General features: G+C 47.5%; 1 protein-coding gene across 16 annotated transcripts in view; it reads left to right on the top strand.

Moving 5' to 3' along the window:
- Window positions 1-21896, top strand: part of NRXN3 (neurexin 3) — a 289777-nt gene that overhangs the window by 28614 nt on the left and 239267 nt on the right. For 14 of the 16 annotated variants that reach the window (XM_083166933.1, XM_083166932.1, XM_083166942.1 and 11 more), the window contains exons 5-6: window positions 831-1034; window positions 3373-3399. In XM_083166933.1, the coding sequence (XP_083023059.1) occupies window positions 831-1034; window positions 3373-3399 (231 nt within the window). The remainder of the gene's footprint in view (window positions 1-830; window positions 1035-3372; window positions 3400-21896) is intronic. The other 2 variants (XM_083166934.1, XM_083166926.1) reach the window with 1 other exon arrangement.

Below are 21896 nucleotides of genomic sequence, written 5' to 3'. Positions count from 1 at the left end.
AGCCACCGAGCCCGAAGCGTGGCGAGGGGACGCGGATACCTTCACTGTGAAGCCCGCGAGGGGACGCGCATAACTGTGAAGGTATCCGCGTCCCCTCGCGGGGCTCGCTGCGCTCGCCACGCTTCGGGCTCGGTGGCTCGCTGCGCTCGCCACACTATTATATTCTCACACCACGCCCTAGTGGATAGTAGGGCATGAAAAGGTCGGAGGACGCGTACCGCCGCCCCTCGCGGGCTCGCTGCGCTCGCCACGCTTCGGGTTGGCGTCGATCGTGGGGTGGCGTCAAAAATTGGGGGGGACATTTAATGGTTAATGGGCTCTGTGGCCCATTTAACATTGATTCCTATGGCCAAATCGGGTGGGTTGAGGCATTTAACAGTAAAATCGGGTCCATCGCGGCTTTTAACATTGATTCCTATGGGAAATCGGGAGCATCGCGTCGCGGGCATCGCGGGTACATTTATGGCCGGCCGCGACGCGACCGACACGATTTCCAAGTTTAACATTGGTTTCAATGGAAAATCGCGGGCATCGCGTCGGTCGCATCGCGGCCATACATAAATGTACCCGCGATGCCCGCGACGGGCGCCCAGATAGGAAACAAGTACCGTTAGTGATGAGTAGATGTAATGGGTCTGGGGGTTGTCAGTAATAGGTAGGTGTAATGGGTTGGGGTTGCCAGTGATGGGTAGGTGTGATGTGCAGGTATGCGGCAGATTATTGTGTGTATTTACTGTTCCTGGGACTGAGATGGTGGAGACCTAGGTGGAGGCCACACCATAGATGTTGCTACCTGTCACTTCTTGATTTTCTCTGCTCTCTCCTCACAGAGGCCTCGGTCCTCAGTTATGACGGTAGCATGTACATGAAGATCGTCATGCCAGTGGTCATGCACACAGAAGCCGAAGATGTATCTTTTCGTTTTAAGTCTCAGCGGGCCTACGGGCTGCTGGTGGCCACCACCTCCAGGGAGTCTGCCGACACTCTGCGGCTGGAGCTGGACGGAGGCAAAGTGAAGCTCACAGTCAACTTAGGTATCGTATGAGTCCTTCCTCTCTGTGGGGGGCTTGGGGGCCATGTCTGTGTCTTTCTGTTTAATAGTGTCCACCGTGTCACCGCTGCATGTTCCTGTCCACCCCCAACTCCTGAAATAGCCCACTGACCGATACGGTTTTTGGACATTTCTTCACCACTCGTCATTAACCTGCTGCAGGAGCTGGGACTGTGCTGCAATGATTTGTTGGCCGTACTCTGCCCACCTCTCCAGCAATAACAGGGTTAGACGGGGTTTGGAGAGGTAAGCCCCCATTTTGTACATCATTACACCCACTCCCACCTTACTTAGTGCTTGAAAGAAAACATAAGGGCCTCAACCTGGCGGCCATTTTGAGCTAATCTGAAGAGCCAGGAATGGCTGAAAGTTGCCGCCTTCCCTTTGTTGATGGGTGATGGGTAATGATGGCACAAGATGGGGATTCTTAGCATTACCACTCCCGTCATACATTTCCTTGCTACTCATTGTGTTTATTCTTCTTTACTCATCCCTCTGCCTCATCTGTCTTATTCCTCTACCCAAAGCAGTCTCCCTCAGGGACAGGCCATCTGCTGGCCCATGGTCATTAAGGGGTTATTTAATTTGGCAGTGGACTGTCCTTTTACTAATCCTTGGGGTGATCGGACAATGAAGTGATAACCACATGGACACTGCGTTGGGTCTTCGTTGTCTCTGCCTTCAGTGCTTTGCGTGTTGTGGTGTGTCCGTGTTTCTGTCCGTCCGTGTTTCTGTCCGTCCGTGTTTTTAAGTTTCTTAGTCCTGTTCCATTGGCCATGTTACTTTCAAAGATGGCACTCACTACCCTTCAAAGGCCTGAAGCCTGCGGCCCGTACAGCAAACAGCCTTGAGAACAGAATGTGTTGAGCAGCTTGTAGGGGTGTGGTATAATGTCCAACTGTCACCCCCATACTTGCTGTTTCACCTAGTGGGAGACCTGATATACAGAACGCAGTCCTATGATGTGCGATCTGGTAACAGGAGATCAGAACCCAACGTACGACACCAACATTCACCATCCAGCTCTGTTCCATTGTAATGTCTTCTTCTGCGTCACCAGGTCTCTGGTGTCCTGTGGAGATCATCCACAATGCATTGGGTGGGGACCCTCTGTATATCATCTGTAATATCATCTTCCTTCATCTTCCTTCCTGATCCTTTTCTCTCCCTATCCTCTCCTCAAAGCTCTCCCCAGCCATGGTCTTCCTTCCCTCCCTTTGCATCCTCCATAAAGCCGGGGTTCTGATCTTCGTTCCTCTGTGCTGCTGTGACTGGTTAAGGTCCCCGCCTCTCTATATTTAATGCCCACCGCTCCCCTCGAGTTTCCAGACCATGCTGCCCCCCCCTGCTATTTGCTGATCTCACTGGTTCTCTGAGGCTGTTTGCTCCCACTTTTCTGTTGCGGTTGACGACACATAGCAAACCAAATCGCACGAAACAGCTGACCGCCCGAATACCCCGCTAGGGATCGTATTTGCATAACACTTCCAATCCCCCAATGCCCTGTCCCATTAAAGGTGCATTCTTTCCTATTCACAGCAGATAAAGTGAAGCTGATTCGTTACTGTACTGTAGGACATTAGTGCACTGTTTGTTCCTAAACCTCCAACGCGTTTTGCAGGGAAAACCAGCGTTACAGAGGAACGCCCCCGGGTCATCCGGACCCTGGCATTGATAAGCGTTTTTCAGCTGACCACAGTTTAGTTATACAGATGTATACATCTCCCATTAGAAGGATGTACAAGTGTCCATCGATTTTATCGTAGCTCCATACGCCGGTATGACAGAATGTACCTTTCATGGGCCAGCTGTGAGTAGGGATTGTGTAAGGACTTCTATATAACCGAAACCAGACAAGCAGGATTGGGGCCTTCCGAATCTCCCAGCATCTTACGTAGTGACACATGGCAGTAGGGAGACCCCAAATCCACTGTTACCCCTAAATCTCCCTCTGCAGCATTGTGTTCGTGCGGTTTGCTGTTTGTACGTGGCCATTTTATAGATTGCTTTAAACTTGTAAAACTTTAAACTAGCGCCTCACGTACCAAGACACCGACTCCGTCTGACATTCATTACATACGTATACTATTCAGATTTTTTGTGATGCCCTGTAACTGTAGAAGGTACCCCCATCACCTTAATTTCATAACTTGATATGTTCCATATGCTCCGCCCACTGCGCTAACACCTAGTGATATAAAATGGCCACTGTTGTTGCGTGTGTCTGTCCCCGGAAGGGTGGACCTCACTGTTTTATGGATGACTGCAGCTGTAACCTTGAAGGATACGAATTCATCTTTCATTTATTTTTTCCCATCTAGACTGTATCAGGATAAACTGTAACGCCAGTAAGTTTACACCCTCAAATCTCATTTTGTTCTTTCTATCTCACACTCTTGTTGTATAATTAGATCGGTCTTCTCTGCATATTTCTGATCTCCTTTATGTTCTGTAGTTTTGGATACGGGATTAGCGATGGGTGGTGGTAATTTGGCCTGTTATAAAACACTGTATATTTTACTATGTAGCAATCCTGACACCTAGTGGCCACACTGCAAACTGCAGGCATCGTGCAAAAAAAATAAATGTTTTTGTCTTATTAAACTGAGGAGTCTGGGATATATTTAAGAAATGGCAGCTTTTCCTGGCTGGTTAGATGTGGAAATTTATAGTGGAACTTTTATAACGTGTATTTACGCTTTAAATTCCCCCCTCTTACCCACTCACAAAAGCTGCTGCTCCATAAATATAGCCCTCAGCGCTCAGCAACCAAATCAAAGTTGCCTTTTTCCCACTCAGTGATATGTGATGACAATAATTAAGTTTCTATGGGGATTTGTTGAAAATTTTATATGTGAGAACATAATATGTGTTGCCTTAGGTAGACCCAGTACCGTAACATATAGGCAACCCGTCTATAAGTTCCACCATCATAGATGGCTCTGGAGCTATAGGTTGCTAAGCCTCTGTTGTCTGTTATATAGTAACTGACACTGGCAGGGGAAGATGATATGGGTAGGCATGCACTGATTGTACACCCCCCCCCTGGGGCATCTTGGGGAAGGGGTGCTGTTATTCTGCTCTCTGGGATAATGTGATAAGAGGAGATGGGATGGGATATGTTACATCCCTGGTCAGACAGTACTTGCTGGCACAGAGGTAAGTGTATATATACACATATGTATTACGATGCAAAATAAATAAATGTATTTCATTTGAAAAAAAAAGTGAATTTGTCAAATATTAGGTCTGTAAAACCCTACAATCATCAAAGCTTCTATACTAGCAATCCCCTTTATGTATAATCTGTAGTATAATGTACGTTCTAATGACCCTGTAAGGTTCTCCTTGTTATCGCACTGGTTTGGATCCTGTGACATCTCCTGTAAATGACATTGCATATTCCTTTATGCTTTATCCTTTATGTTTTCATGACATATGATAGAGCTGCTGGTTTTATAGTGAATTGATAAATGTTATTTGCTGACTGTGTGAAAGGACGGTAAGATATCTACAACCCCCAATCAGACGGTACAATATCTGCAACCCCCAATCAGACTGAGCGATATCTCCAACCCCCAATCAGACTGAGCGATATCTGCAACCCCCAATCAGACAGCAGTGGGGTTAGACTCCGCTATACTGTAGAGCGCTGGATCCAGATACATTCTCCTATCTACACCCCAGTATTACATGCGTGCGATAGGTACCGGTTGTGTAGGCATTCGAGAGAGGGATCAGTCAAGGCTGCCAGCAGGAATTGTGGGGCCCGGCACAGACGAAATATGCAGGGCCCCTTCTTGATCCCCCAGCCTGCCTGGTGAGACCTCAGGCATCCGCAGCACTGGCCCGTGCCACTTAACTTCTATATTGCTTTGTGAACTTTTGTTTATGACAAATTGTATTTTATAGACTACAGTCCTGGGCCCCCTTTTTATCTGGGCCCAGGAGTGGAGTGCAAGCAATCCCGCCCTGATGACAGCCATGGGATCAGTGAGCGCCTATCCGGTTGTGCGTATCCATGTAGTGCTCCCCTTTGCTATATATAATATATACACCGACTGGGGTGTAGTGTCTTTATTTCACCTGCTGTAAGTCTCCAGAGTGCCGGCCTGGTGACCCATTGGTGCATATATATATATATAATATATGCTCTGGGAGAGTCCCCGGGAGGCAGAGCTCTTGCTGCGCCCCCTCTGTTCTTCTTTCTTCCCTCTCACAGAAATACGGCGTACACATCTGTGGCGTTTGTAGGCTGGTCCAGCTTGAAGCGGGTGAATTATCAGCAGAGGAACGCATGTCATTATTTGCATTCTCCTCAAACACGACTTTGATGAATCAGCGACGGGTGGGTGGCTGAGCTGCATGGGAGGAAACTCTGCGATTGTAGGAGACTTGAACGTCGTACCTTCACCTTCGTCACTGCATCTGCAGAATATGCCCAATACTCGGAGCACGGCGCAACTAATTTATCCCTTATGACTGAGGCTCCCTGCGGAGTGGGAACATTGGCGGCCTCATGCTCATGCTATGCAGGTTATACAGTAACTGCTGTGTATATGTGTGTGACTTGTACTTAATGGAGAAACTATATCCCATTATTAGTGCAGAGGCCTTTTGTGGGAACATTTGCTGTGACCCCCCCCCCTCTTTCCATCTTTATGTTTTATTATATATTCTTTTGTTGGGGGCTGAAGGTGCTGGGACAAAGAGGAACGTGCTCACTCATAGACATTCATAGTGAACAGGACCCCAAAATGGGGCTTCTGCTTTCCAGTGCTTGCGGTGTGATTTTGGGTCTGATTCAGGATTGCGCTCTGCTGCGATGGCTGTTGCCGTGGTTGCATCAGGTACTTTATGCAAGAAGTCGCCCAACTCTGTGGACATCGGCCTCGGCTCCTCTGACTCAGGTCCGTTATGTCTACTCACAGCGTGTTAGACATGGTAGAGGCGGTATTCGAATGTTTGTGGCGTCCTCGCACTTGCATGCACCCACCGGTGGTATTCAATTGTTTCAGCATGGCTCTGTGGTTGGTGAGCTGAAATGCATGAAAAGTCGCTCAATTGGGCTCTTCGTGTTGCACCCATTACTTTGGTTCGGTTTAGCTGCTATGTGCTGCTGAACCCGACCATAATGTGCGCGATATGTGCTAAAAAAAGCCAAGCAATTCAATATCACTTGTACTGCTCCTTCTGGCACCATCTAGTGGCTGCCGGTGCACAAAGCACTTGAATTTCCCCCATAGAGGTGAGGATCAGTATTATCCTCTTATTGCATTAGAAACCATGGCAATTTAAATGCATCCATTGTTTTGCTAGGCTTTGAGTATTTTTAATATATACATATATATATATATATATATATATATATATATATATATATATATATACATACAGATAGAGCCAGCCTCCCTCTTGCTGGCGAATTGCCAGATTGTCTCCGCTGGTGATCCACCAGCGACGAGGAGCTCCATCTGACTGAGAAACGCGTGCGACTCACACACACGCGCATCTCAGTTTCCCCGCGGCGGGGCGACCGGAACCCTGTCCGTCTCCGCTTCAGGGAGACGGACAGGGTTAGGTGGGAGAACGGGGAGGCGGTGGGGACCCCGGGTGACCACTGGCAAGCCGGCGGGGACCCGGGGGAAGCGCCGTCGGAAGGGGACGCGCGCGCATCTCTCCTTTCGCAGATCAGATGGTGGCTGGCGATTCTTCCGCCACCTCCTGCAAGAGCGAGGCCAGCTCCATCTATATATATATATAGACTCGGGGAGATCCGGCACTCACTTCTCTTACATAACAATTGCCCCGGTTGCCTTCAATGGTATAAACAAAATTGCAAGAAGACAGCATCACTCCAAGGGACTTAGTATGATAGTCTTTACGTGAAACAAAGTATCCATATCAGCAGGTAACATGATACATGGTCAACATTTCGGGGCTCCAAGCACCGTTTTCAGGACAGCATGAAACCTGACAAATCATGAAACAACCGCACGGCAGCGGAGACAGACAATATATACTTACCCTCCCGCTTGTCTAGTCCGGCAGCCGAGTGCAGCACGCCTCCTGAGCTCCGAAGTGGACCCGGCGCATACTGCTGACGTCAGCCCCAAGCCGCTGCTAAGCAACGCAGCGTGTGGGGGCGACGTCTCCGGCCGCCGCACTGGACAACCTGGATAGGGGACAGAATGACTTGTAGCACATTTAGAAGAAAGCATACTTTGGGGATGCCTGCTACAGCTACATTATATATAAGTACAATATCCATCAATAACTGTGCTGGTTGCCCAGAATATATTCGCAATAGTAGAGATATCATTACAAGTTAAAGCTGCCCCAGAGGTGATTTGTAACTAACCTCTGATAACAGAGGACAAGACAGTGAAACATACATATAGCACAAGACAATTGTAAAGATTAGAGACAATTACAAGATAAAGGGTAATGAAAAAACAATAAAATAAAAATTAAGATGAAAGCATAAATAAAAAAATATATATATAAAATAAAAAATAGAAATACGTATAAAGACAAAGAATTAAGAATGAAATTTAAACGTGAAAAATAACAAAATGATCAAACTGCTATGTAATGCTGGTGAGTAGCAAGCACAGATGGACTCTATTAACTATTTTAGAGGAACACATTCCAACTGATGCGCTCATTCAATCCATTAGGTTTGATGGTTTGGAGTCAGTAAATCCATGTTGATTCCAGCTTTAATAATTTACCATCCCCATCTCCTCCTCGTCGCATGTTAGAGACATGGTCTATAACAGGGGTGGGGAACCTCAGGCCCGGGGGCCGTATGCGGCCCCTGTAGCCAGTCTGAGTTGCCCTCCCACCCGCCCAGCGGCTTTGCTGGGATTCAAGTACAGGGAAATTCTCGTGATAGGTCCGTAGTTCTCGCGAGATTCGTCTTAATCAACAGCAGCCGGAGACTGTCCATCCTATTCAGTGGCAGCCACCGGAGCATGGGACGGCTGCAGCAGGACAAAATCCTTTGGCCCCCAAAGGATTTTTTCACCATACAAACGGCCCTTGGCACAAAAAAGGTTCCCCACCCCTGGTCTATAAGAATAAAACTCATATCTGTAACCGTATGCTTGGCTTCAAGGTTGGCCACTGGTTGATCAGACTTGTTAGTTCGGATGGCATTGTTGATGGCTGATCTATGTAGAGCCATGCGTTCCCGTATGGTCTGTACAGTCTTGCCTACATAGTGTAGATGGCATGGGCAGAATAAAAGATATACCACATGTGTCATAAGACATGTAAGCACCTGTTTTATTGGTACATCAATGCCATTCACAGGATGTTTGAATGAACGACATACCACCATATTTTTGCACGTGGTGCATTTTAAACACCTATAGCATCCAGGTGGTTTTTGTAGGAAAGTAGATGATTGGACCTGGATTTTATCAAAGCCTGTGATGTCCGTGTGCATTACTTGATCTTTTATATTTCTCACTCGAGTATAACCGGCCATAGGTCTTGTTGAATGGAAGCACGGGAGGGTTTTATCGGACTTCACTATAGGCCATAGAGCAGTTGTAGCTCTTTGGACCACTGGACTTGATGTAGTGAACTCTTGTTTCCATGGCAAAATCATGGATTTAGTAATTGGTCCAATTCAGTCTTATAATGTATGGTTGGATCTGAAGCCAATTTGATGTATGTATTGTGATCCCCCAGTTGGTTTTCCAATAACAATTGCTCCGCCCTTATCTGCAGGGCGGATTAAAATATGGCGATATTCAGCTAGATGTTTGAGGGCATCCTGTTGTTTTCTTGACAGATTGGGATGTACTCCAGAACCTGCTGCATTGTGTTTGATAACTGCTGAGTCGACTAACCTTTACAAGGTGGGCAATGATTTGTTAGATGATGGCGGGTCAAATGTTGATTTTGATCTATCTTATCCTGAAAATGTTCTTTCAAGCGTAAATTTCTTTCAAACCGGTATTTATCAATTTGCCACTGTATGTCTCGGTGGGTATTGGTGGGAATAAAGGAGAGAACTTTATTGAGGACTGATATTTCTGATGATGTTAATACATGATCAGAGAGGTTGTAGATCAATTCCTGGCGAGGGCCCTGAGTTATCGCAATCCTCACGTTTTGGCGCCCCCTACGGGTGGACGACCTCTTGCACGTTTTTGAACCAGGGGCTGGTCTAAAGGGACATCTGTGGCTTGAGAGGGTTTATCGGAGTCTCTGACTCGAAAGTCGCTGTCCGAATTCAACGTACAGTAGGTGATTCATGTATGCCGTTTCCCCGTCTGCGCCGATAGTTGGAACTGCCACCACGGTTGTATTGTTGTGGTTGAGGCTCCCCTCCCATCAGCCAGCGATACACCTTGTTCTCTTTGTAGTCCCTGGTAACTATTTTGTACTTGTTTGCTTTGAACTTCAAAAGCTCTTTTTTTGTATGTATCAATTTTGAGCAATAAATCTGCTTGCCACTCAGGATTGTCGATTCTAATCTGGGGAATATCAAAGGTGGTTTCCATGGTCCACACTTTCTCCTTTACTACCTGGAGTTCTCGTGCTGACTCCTCGATGACTAACAGCATAAGATCATTGCTGCATTTATTTAGTATTCCCACCCATTTTGCACAGAAGTCAGGGTTGTACCGTCCAATGGTGGGCATGTTGTGCACCCTGAACCCCCTTGGGATCAATTGGTGATGAAAATACTTTGAGAGGGAGGACCCATGAAGTTGGTAGTTCACTTACCTTTTCTTCAATTGTAACAGCTGGTGTGCTATGTCTTACAATGAAATATCCCCCATTGTATCATCTTCAGAGGTGTCGAAAAAGATGCTCTGTGCTTGAGCCTCACTGTAGCTGTGCACCAAGCCTTTTGTTGAAGTGCAGATGTGCTACTTTCCATAATGACCCGATTTAAGTTATTTGCGGGATGATTTGTAATAAGTTGAAACAAATGGGGTGCCTTGATCCGGGCGGACAGTAACACTGTCCTATGGATATGGAGTTGGGGAGATCCGGCACTCACCTCTCTTATGCCCCTTTCCCACTGCAGGCTTTACACGGTAAAATGCAATTTTTTTAGCCTTTTTAAACGGCTAGAGCTGCAGTGGGAAAGCTCCAGGTTGCTTTACACGGGTAACAAATACCGGTATTTGTTAACCGGGTAAAAAGCAGTGTTTTTACCGTGTAAGAGCCGTTTTTTTGGCAATGGGAAAGGGTTTTAAACGGTATTTAGAAATAATAATAAAGGTTAAGAACATGATTGGTGCATGTGATGTTTTTAATGACAGGCAAGGTTTACTAGAGAGTTTAAACGTGTTGCTTTGTGGTTTACACGGGTAAGTGTGAATGGGACAAAAACTGCTTTTAAACGTTATTTTAACGTTTAAAAGCTGCAGTAGGAAAGGGTCTTTGTGGCTATTACCCGGGTAAAGACACGTTTAAAAAAAACGGGTCTTTACCCGGGTAGGCAGTGGGAAAGCAGCATTACATAACAATTGCCCCGGGATCCTGCAAGGATTTATATTTCACCTTGTTATGTGTACAGATTACAGCCAATAACAGGCTATTTATATATGCACATACCATACAAGGGAAACAGAAATATTAAACATCTTCATCTAGTTCTATATATCCTGGACATAATAATCCCAATCAGGAGTAAGCACCACACCTCACAGTCCTATCTGCCTACATTTTAAAAGTCTATTGAATACTCATTTCTATTCTTTTCACTAAATTGTGTATATGTATGTTGTATGTCTTAAATTTTAACCTCTTGAATTTCGCAATCACAGTGGGTGTTTCCCGAATCCATGACTCAATAAAGTTTGATAGGATTCCCCACTTTTTAACAATAATTTGGAAAATGCTTCCATAAAATAGGCAATAACCCAACCTTCTTGGAGTGCATCCGCCGCAACTACTTTTTTCTTCTTTTTGTGTCCAAGTATACCTAGTTGACAGGATAGCACCCCTGCTAACTAATCAGAATACAGTGGTTCATACCCATATAATATAGGGTTTATAATTTCTCTTTGTCTGCAGATTTTGATCAAACTCCTTACCCTATCCAGGTTGTCCAGTGCGGCGGCCGGGGACAGCGTCCCCACATGCTGCGTTGCTTAGCAGCGGCTTGGGGCTGATGTCAGCAGTATGCGCCGGGGTCCAAGGAGGGGGACCTTAGGAGGTGTGCTGCACTCGGCTGCCGGAATGGACAAGCGTGGGGGGGGGGGGGGGGTGTAAGTATTTATTTCCACACCTCCTCCCTCTATCAGTCAAATATCGGCATTTGTGGCTCTTCGGGGAAGGTGTGGGGCTAAAACGACGGTTGCAGCATCGGCTACCTGGGCTATTGAACATGGTTTCAAGCATTGCCACGGTGGCTTGAGACTCCATTGTAACCTTACGAGTCTTCCCTCTGCTGGTGCTTGGAGATGGCATCATGACCCAGCTCTCTGTATGCTTTAAAGATGCTGGGTGGCACAACCCATGTAGGCCCTGCCATTCACACCGCAGGTAAACTGGTTTGGAGCTGGGTGGCACAAAGTCAGTAGACCTATTCATACCAAGCCTTGATCCGGGTTGTCCCAGGTTATAGGTTTGATGTGGATGGGGCAGGAGTGAGTATGTAGCTGCTCAGATAGGTCAGTAAATCCACATTGGAAAGCAGCCATCGCGTTCATAGAAACCTGATGATACCCCCCCCATCATTATCAGGAACATTGTTTGTGGCCACCCCTTTTTCACTTTTCCACACCCATATGGCCACAGACTGTCAGGAAGCAGCCTAGGGGCCACTGCATGCAGCGATGAGGACCCATTCAGAGCGCACACTCCACCCATCATCACAGTTGTATCCAAACCATCGGGCCAGGCCCATACTGTAATCTCTTTCACATTATAATCACATAAAAGATAGATGGGTGCAGCCTCCGTACTTATGGCATCAGGAAGAGCAGGGTGCCAGATATGTATGAGTGTTACTCCAAGAAGGTACTTGTTTCCTAGCAGGGTGCCACTAAGCAAATATCTTCCGTGTCCCATCGCGGGGCTCGCTGCACTCGCCACGCTTCGGGCTCGGTGGCTCTCTGCACTCGCTTCGGGGTGGCGTGGATAGTGGGGGTGGCGGGGATTTAGGAACAGATTATACTCTCCATCTATGTGAGTCATGGAATCCCAAGAGGGAGAGTAGCACCTTTTAAGTTCGGATCCTGGCTGTCGGCCACAGCAGATCATCCAGCACCTGAGGGAAGAATTGTCAGAATTATATACATTTCTAATTACTACAACAGTTAACATTAAAATAATTGAGATGACACATTTCTTAAAGTTAATTATTTTTTTTTGGGAGGTCTCGATTTATCGAAATATACAAGGAAAACAACTGCCTTTGTGGAAGGGACTATCACAACCAGGCAAATTGGAATCAGGCATACAACTATTGATCATTACAGTAGAGTTTTGTAAACAGCGCTGCAAACTTTTAATGGGTTCGGAAGAAGATGCAAAAATGTCGAACAGTAGTTTGTGAAGGAGAACAACAAGTACGGACATCACAACGTTCAGAAGTACCGTACTATGACCTTTACAAACCGAAATAGTGGTAAAATTAGCAAAGAAATTTATCGTTGAACAAACAAATCAAGGAGAAGAACAAGAGCATTTTTATAAGCTATTAAATTAAAAAAACGAAGCCAAATTAAAAAATGTATTAATTTAAAAAAACATCATCCACTGGGGTAGGGGATTATGTACTCAGCAAAGCTGAGTGCACACCACCAGACAATGAAGAGGTGTCAGTGGTGGATGGTATAGGGGGCCCCGGCGCATAAAAAGAAGAATGGGGAGGCGGAGGATTACCCGATGCAATGTACATAGGGCGGTGATGTGGGTAGTTGGGCGGTGGGGGGCAATGGCCTGTGGCGTATAGGACATGGCGTTATGTCACACTCATCAGTCAAATTTTTGTCTGCTGTGCGTGACATACCGCAATGTACTAGCCGCTTAAAGATGCGGAACTGCTCTGTGTCCATGGACCGCATCTCACCGGCAATGTGGTTTGCAAAATTTTTAAAATAATCCGGGGGATTTTAGTGAGGTTCCTCCGCATGCTTACAACAATGCTCTTGGCCGCTTGGAACAGAGCTGGTCGTCTGGGAGGGCTGCTTCCTCCTTGGCTTCCTTGGGGAGGTCCAGATACCGTCTCCTCCGGAGGAGCCACTGCTTCCGCAACAGGACCAGTCTCTGCTTCCGGCTCAGGGGTAACTTCCTAGAAAAATACAAATAAAAATTATAATATCATTACATTTTACAGTTTGTTACATACAAAACATGTCATATCAAAAACTTACTATGTCCGCACTCTCCGGATCTTCAAGTGAATCACTTTCCGGAGAGTCTTCATCCATAGAAGTACCCTCTGATCTTCTCCTTGGAGTTTGTTCAACGACAAACTTCATTCGCTCATAGTACCACAATTTCGGCGTGTAAAGGTCATCAGTCCCGGCTCCTGAACGTTGAGATTCCAGGACTTGATTGTTCTCCTTCACCACCACTGTTCGCATATTTGCAGCACTGTCACGGGCTCTACAGCAACGAACCAATTTTTCATATGCCTGATTCCTTTCCGCTTGATTACGATAGTCCCTGTGATTGGTCCTCCAGAGGCAGTCGTTTTCCTTGTAGATCTCGATAAATCGAGCCCAAAACTTGTTGTCCATTGATGCTGGCATTTCTGAAAAATATAATGAAAAAAAAAATGTCTGTAAAAAATGGATGGCTATGACACCGCAGTCTGCTCCAACAGTACAATAACAATTACATGACACGGCAATCTGCAATATAAACATGACAACAGAGTCAGCTTCAACAGTAAAATAACATGAAACACCAACTCTCACATTAATAACATGACACAGCAGTCTGCTCCACCATTACAATAATACCAACATGACACTGCAATGTGCTACACCTGTATAACTGTATTAACATTAAAAAACAGCCTAGTCACCCTCCATAACAAATAGAAAAGACAGGCTACTCAAAATGCATCATTACACCCCTCACTGCACATGATACCCCCCTGTACATCATGAACACCCCTGCACATGATCACGTCACCCACATCCTGCACATGATTCCCCCCCCCCCCCCCCCCGCCACCTCCTGCACATAACCACCTGACCCCCACCACCCAGGCGCAGGATAACCGACCTTAAAAGGAAAAAAAAGAACTTACTTTATACAAGGGACAGGGACACGATCCACACTTCTTAAAATGGCGCTTCCTGTAGCTGTGGTTATGTCGTCCTGGCACCTCTGGAGTTTTGACTGACAGGAGGGCGTGAAATCGCATTGCATCGCACACATCGTATGGTGCAAACGATAGTAAAATCAGCGTGTCAAAATGATATTTCTCCTGTGTACCAGGGCCAAGGAAAACTCCACAAGTAAAACGAAAAAGGGTCCTTTATTCACAATCAATCAGATTAAAAAGCAGGCTGTGTTACCCTTCCAGGGCTGACTAGCGTCTCAGGGGTCCAGATGGTATCGATCACAGGGGCCCGTAAGAAGTCCCTCTGAGTGCTGTCAGGTTACCCAAAAGAGTCCAGCTGTTGCTTATTCAAGTCACCACCAACGCGTTTCGATCTCAATTGGAGATCTTTTTCAAGGTGCCTTGAAAAAGATCTCCAATTGAGATCGAAACGCGTTTTTCGTTTTACTTGTGGAGTTTTCCTTGGCCCTGGTACACAGGAGAAAGATCATTTTGACATGCTGATTTTACACCATCAAAGAGTGAGTACATGGAAAGGGGAAATCCGTACAGATTAAAGAGCAGTGGCAAACGCAGGATTTTCAGAAGGGGGTTTCCAGAGGGGCGGAGCAAAGCACAGAGATGGACACTTAGGTGACCCAGTTTATGCCGGGTCATTTAAAGTATTATAGATAGACCAATATATATATATATATATATATATATATATATATATACATACAGGGGCGTCAACAGCAGTGTAGACCGCTGGGCATAGCAATGTATTGGGGCCACTACTGATCCTCCAGCGGTAGGGGTGGGGGAAGCTTTGATGTCCCCCGGGTGGTAGGGGGTATTATATCAACTGCTCAGCATGTAGCGCCTGGATCAGTAATTTCCATTAATTACCCCTTTACTGTACAGATGGTGGGAGATGGGGTGGGAGAAGGGGGCATTGGGCTGAATGAAGGGGCCCTGATACATAACTTCCAGGGTGGTAGAGGATGTTTAATACGCAGAGGAGGGGTGTATAGTGGAGTGGGCATATTATTCATAATTTTCTGGTGGGAGACAGTTTGCTTGACTGCAGATATCTCCAGTTCCCAGAAATACATTTATTAGATTTTAATGAATTTAAAAACTAGAGAATCCCACCTACTAAATGGTACTGGGGACTAGGGGATCAGAGTTCAGGAGGCAGAGCAATCTGCCAACGAGAATATAAAACTACATACCAGGTGTGTGGAGCTGGAGCAGTAACCAGCTGCTGGAAGGCTGATATCTCTGGTTCTGGGAACAGTAGAGACAAGCTACTAGTGTCCACCAATGGGGGAGAGTCCCAGCTTTTGGAATATACCCTCAGAGAAACTCTGAGTCAGACAGAACCTGAAATATCTGACTTGGAAGAGCAATTAACAGGCTTGGATGGGGACCACTGCTTTGAAGTCAGATATCTCCGGTTCCCAAGGGCCGATTTTTAAAATTCTTGTACCCATGGAAAGAGGGGACCCTCAGCTTTCAGCCTAGGACCCTTAGACTCCTGTGGGGGGTTTCTGGGTACACAGAAACCCCCCCTGCGTGCGCTATTGAAGAGATCATACTTGATGATATTGTGATACGGGATGCAGTTAATATCCCGGCGGTCGGGATCCCGGCGTTCAGAATCCCGACGCCGGAATCCCGACCGCCGAAATACCGACATATTCTCCCTCCGTGGGTGTCCACGACACCCCTGGAGGGAGAATAAATTAGTGTGCCGAGCGTAGCGAGGCACCGGGCCCGCTGCGTGGCGAGCGCAGCGAGCCCGCAAGGGGGGGGCGATCCACGTCCCCCCCTTGTCGGCATTTCGGCTGTCGGGATTCCGGCATCGGGATTCTGAACGCCGGGATCCCGACCGCCGGGATTCAGTACTGAATCCTGTGATACACCTGAATACTTACCTGATAGTGTGAGTGTTCAGAGAGGGGGAACTCCCTGACCATCTATATTCAATGTTATTAAATGTTTATTTATCTAATTTGACTATATAAAGCGTGTACAGAATACAACAGTATTATACGAGGGCGGAGCTCTCTTTCTGTTTTCTGTTTTTCATATTTCCACAACTGAGTATCTCCAAGACGGAACCCAGATACGGGCCTACAAACAGGGGAGTTATATCCATCTATAGCGCTAACCTATGGTGAAGGGCTTTCCCATTTCTAGACATTTCTATACCTACTGGAGGTCTGGTGTTTCCTCCGAAGCCCTCACTGTAATCTGCTGCTATATTGCGCAATAGGAATCCCACCCATCCTTTTTTCACTTCCCAGCATGTGGCCTATTAATGGGCTTGCTGGGACTCTTAGTTCCACAGCAGAACCATTAGTTAAATAAAAACTCAAACACCAGAAAAATAAAACTTTATTAAATTCAGAGACCAAGCGTACAGATACTTGCCTATCCTGACCCCGTAGGTAGGTCTCCGTCCATTTGTCCGCTGGTCCTGAAGTAATCCTTTGGGTACCTGTGGAAGCAATCCATACTCACCAGGTCCTTCGGCGTAGATCACGTCCTCTTGGGTCCAAAGTAGGCATTCACGGATTTTGCAAAAAAAACACACACACACACACAAAACCCAGCCAGCACGAACTGACTGGAGGAGATGCAGTGTCCTCCCCCAGCTCCTCCCCAAATAGTGCTATTGGCCACCTAGAAGCCTAGCGACTCCTGAGTGGCCACTAGGTGTCTTTAGGCGGCCAATAGCGCTATTCGATATTCTTGTGTTTTTATTTAACTATTGGTTCTGCTGTGGAAATAAGAGACCCATCAAGCCCATTAATGGGACGCATGCTGGGACTTGTGGTTCTCCAAGTCCCAATATGCAGTCCAGGCTTGCTGGGAGGGGGGGAGGCCCTTTATTGGGGGTCCCCACTTCCCCAGGATCCCAGCACAGACTGACCGGTCAGGGGCTTAATGCTTTGGCCAGGGGGACTTGTATAAAAAGTTTCTTAGATGGACAAAACCATGTGCACTGCAGGTGGGGCAGATGTAGCTTGTGCAGAGAGAATTAGATTTGGGTGGGATTTTACTTCAAAGTGAGATCTATATTGCAGTGTAAAATAATGCAGCCAGTATTTTCCCTGCACAGAAATAAAATAACTCACCCAAATCTAATTCTCTCTGCACATTTTACATCTGCCCCCCCTGCAGTGCACATGGTTTTGTCCGTCTAAGAAGGAATTTGTCAGAAAGAGTGAACTAGAATACCCCCCATACAGAGCTGGTGATGTTTGTATGGGACACACTAATACAGAGCCAGTGATGTGTGTGTACAGGACACACTGTGACTAATACAGAGTCGGTGACAGGTGTACGGGACACTGTGATTAATACAGAGCCGGTGACGTGTGTACGGGACACTGTGATTAATACAGAGCCGGTGGCGTGTGTACGGGACACTGTGACATAAGGCCGCCATACACTATGCGATTTGGCCCCGATTTCACCCGATCCAGATGGATCGGGCAATGAAATCGGACCAAATCGCAGGTTTTGACACCCGGTCCGACCCGATGCGCGGTCCCGTGCGCATCGGGTCAGTCGGGACGTCGGACCGGCTGCACATAAGATAAATCTTATGTGCAGCCGTGGGGACTCTGAGGACGCCGGCGAGGGAGGGGGGCGGGAGATGCCGGCGAGGGAGGGGGGCGGCAGGGGGAGCCGGAGCAGGGAGCTGTCATGCTCCGTCCGGGTAGGGGGGGGTGGGGTACACGCCGCTAGTAGTGCGGACGCTGCGGGGGACACAGGCGGCAGTGACATAGAGCCGGGCGGGGGGAGCCGGGAGCTGTCAGCACTGAAAAAAAAAAAGCCCATACTATGAATGGGCAGCCTGTGATTGGCTGAGCGCTCTCTCAGCCTGTCAGCAATTGGCTGAGAGAGCGCTCAGCCAATCACAGGCTGCCCATTCATTGTATGGGCTTTTTTTGTTTTCAGTACTGACAGCTCCCGGCTCCCCCCCGCCCGGCTCTATGTTACTGCCGCCTGTGTCCCCCGCAGCGTCCGCACTACTAGCAGCGTGCGTCCGTCCCCCCAGCCGCCTTGCAGCATCCCCCGCCCGCCACCTCGATGTCCCCGGCCCCCCTGCTCGCTCCACATTGCAGCTCCCCGGGAGTTGCAAATGATACATCGCATGCGATGTATCATTTGCAAAACTTGGCACATCAAGTGCCAAATCGTGTCTCCCCCTCCCGGGGAGCTGCAGGGGGAAATCAGGTCCGACTTGTCCTTAGGACAAGTCGGACTAATGTATGGGGGCCTTAATACAGAGGCGGTGACATGTGTACGGGACACTGACTAATACAGAGCCAGTGATGTGTGCACAGAACACCATGACTAATATCGGACTGGTGACGTGTGTACGGGACACAGTGACTAATACAGAGCCGATGATGTGTACACCATAACCAATATCGGGCTGGTGATGTATAGAAGCCTTTGGTGGATCGGTCATGCAGATCAGCTTGGCCATTGGACAGCTGGTAACTCACTCTTCATCCGCTTGCCCGGTGACCGGTTGCACTGTCTGGAGACGGCATTAACCTTCCCTGAGCTGATTCCTGAGCATCTGACCGTGACTAAGTGATCAGGTGACATGTGTACGGGACACTGTGACTAATACAGAGCCGGTGACGTATATAAGGGACACTGTGACTAATACAGAGCCAGTGACGTGTGTACGGGACACTATGACTAATACAGAGCAGGTGTAGCATCATTTATACAGATCCCATGGGTTGGGATCATTCGTCAGAATGATTTTAGGTCTACAGTCATTAGGTCGACCCCACTAGGTCGACTGGCAGGAAGGTCGACCTGACTTAAGGTCGACATGGGCCAAGGTCGACATGACTTAAGGTCGAATTTGCATAAAGGTCGACATGAGGAAGGTCGACTGGTCATAAGGTCGACATGGGTTTTTCACTGTTTTTTGATCCGAATGTCGACATAGTCGACATGGACACAGTTGGCAATGAGAATCGGACCCTCGCATCGCTCGCTTCGCTCGCAATGCTTCGGGCACGGTGCCTCGCTGCGCTCGGCACACTATTTTATTCTCCCACCACGCCCTAGTGGATGGTAGGGCATGAAATACCGCCTGTCGGCACATGTCGGCTCAAAAAACAGTGAAAAACCCATGTCGACCTTATGACCAGTCGACCTTCCTCATGTCGACCTTTATGCAAATTCGACCTTAAGTCATGTCGACCTTGGCCCATGTCGACCTTAAGTCAGGTCGACCTTCCTGCCAGTCGACCTAGTGGGGTCGACCTAATGACTGTAGACCTAAATGCATTCTGACGAATGACCGCATCCCGATCCCATATATACGGCAATGTCACACAACTGCTATACAGTACAATAGGAAGATGCCCCTACCAGCTACATGTTTGTGCCCCATAGCCAGGGGCGTAACTATAGCACCGCAGCCCCCGCGACCGCGGGGGGGCGCTATGCATGTGCGGGCGCCGGGGGCTGCAGTGCTATAGTTACGTTACACCCCGCCGCCCGCCGCACCAACCCCCCCATCCCCAGTCTTTACCTGTGTTCAGTATGCGCTGGTCCGGTCCCGGCTCCCTTCTTCTGCTGAGGACCACCACAAAATGGCCGTCCCCATATAGCACACAGTTCTCTGAAACTGTCAGCTGTTTGGGGGCGGACATTTTGTGGTGGTCCTCATAGCAGAAGAAGGGAGCCGGGACCAGCGCGTACTGACTGAACCTAGGTAAGACTGCGTGCGGTGGTTGGTGCGGCGGGCGGAGGGGCGGGTGAGTGGTTGGGCGCCCTCCCTTTAACGGCGGGGGGGCGCCCAAAATGTAGTTACGCCACTGCCCATAGCAGCCCCAATTCCTGCACCTATGGAAGTTCCACGTTGCATCTCCCCCTGGATGTTACTACAGAATATGTTCTCTGAGTCATAAATAAATATGGGGAGATCGGGGCGAGATATTTTCCCTTTGTCATTGCAGCCACCGACAACACTTAGAAATGACGGCGATGGCAGGTTTCCTGAATAATGGGCTGATAAAATGTTCTACACGTGGGCATTTGCCCAGGAGCCTCCATTAGACCATTACACTGGCCGTGTTTGGTAGAAGTGATTGCCAGATAATGGCTCAAAGAATGATCACTGTATTGCGTCTCCGCAGTTCTGTGACATCAGCGCACGGCGTCATATGATTCAGATTATTGTCCTAGATAAATAGCAGCTCTCAGGATGAAGGACAGACGTAATTGTGTGACGTTCCCTGTGCAGTACTCCTACAGTGCATTGTTATTACCGTCGCTGTGTTCAGCGGTTAGTCACCCGCGCTCCCAGAACTCTCCTATTATCTCCAATTTTAGGAATGAATCAGGGTAATCAGTGCACTGCGCTCTGTCTCTGGGATTTCTCATGGACTGAGAACCTGTTGTGCGCCTGCATCCCAGAGGACAATCACTTTCTTGTAGTGGTGATGTCACTCTGCGTTCCGCCAGGCTCCTGTTTACGCTGGGTTGCCGCAAATCGCAACGCTTCGCTCGTGTTAGGGATCATGCTCACTACAGCCAATATATCTATGTGGCTGCAATCAGCGGTGGTGGCGTCTGGCTTACCTTTTACATGAGGAAAACGGAAGCTTATTTACTAAGACGGGAGTTCTATTGAAGATGAAAGTGAAACTGAATGGTCTGATACGGGCACACAGCCTTGGAGACTCCCCTCTTAACATAGTCAGCGGCCAATGTACTAAACCGTAGAGAGCCTTTGATAAATTGGTAAAGTGTCAGACATAAAGTACCAACCAGTCCGCTCCTAACTGGCCTGTTACAGGCTGAAAAATTAGTTAGGAGCTAGCTTTGTGGTACATTATCTCTCTCCAATGTATCACTTTTTAATGCTTAGTACATATCCCCTGTAGAGAGATAAAGTACCACATAGTCCACTCCTGTAACATTTATGTTACAATCTCGATGCTTGGAACTTTATCTCCCTCACTTTATCTCTCTCCAAGGCTTACTTAACAGACCCCTCTCTACTAAGCCTTGAAGAATACTGAAAGCGATACAGTACCGGCTCTTCAGCTGCTGCCATGTTACAGGCTGTGTTTCAAAATGACAGGAGCTGGCTGGGTGGTACTTTATCTCTTTCTCTCTACTTTGTCTCTCCAGGGTAGAAGTTATAAGCCTTGTAGAGGGAGAAAGTGGAGAGAGATTGTGGGCCAGATTCTCTAAGCTTCAAAAGTGATACAATGGAGAGTGATAAACAGCCAGCCAATCAGCTCCTGCCTGCCATGTCACAGACTGTGTTTGAAAAATGTCAGACAGGAGCTGATTGGCTGGCTGCTTATCACTCTCCATTTTATCACTTTTGGAGCTTAGAGAATCTGGACCAAAGTACCAAAAGTGAAGGCTCCAAAATGTTTAAAATGCCACCTGTAACATGGCAGTAAGGAGCCATTGGTTGGTACTTTATCTCTCTTCACTTTCTCTACCGCTTTCTCTACCCTTATCTCTCTCCAATGATTTTGCGGCTGCGCTGGGTTATTGCTCAGCTGCCACTTTAATATTTCT

This window comes from Crinia signifera, chromosome 12, assembly GCF_055691185.1.
Source record: "Crinia signifera chromosome 12, ASM5569118v1, whole genome shotgun sequence".
In the NCBI taxonomy this organism is placed as follows: domain Eukaryota; kingdom Metazoa; phylum Chordata; class Amphibia; order Anura; family Myobatrachidae; genus Crinia; species Crinia signifera.
This window is presented reverse-complemented; position numbering and strand designations above follow the sequence as displayed.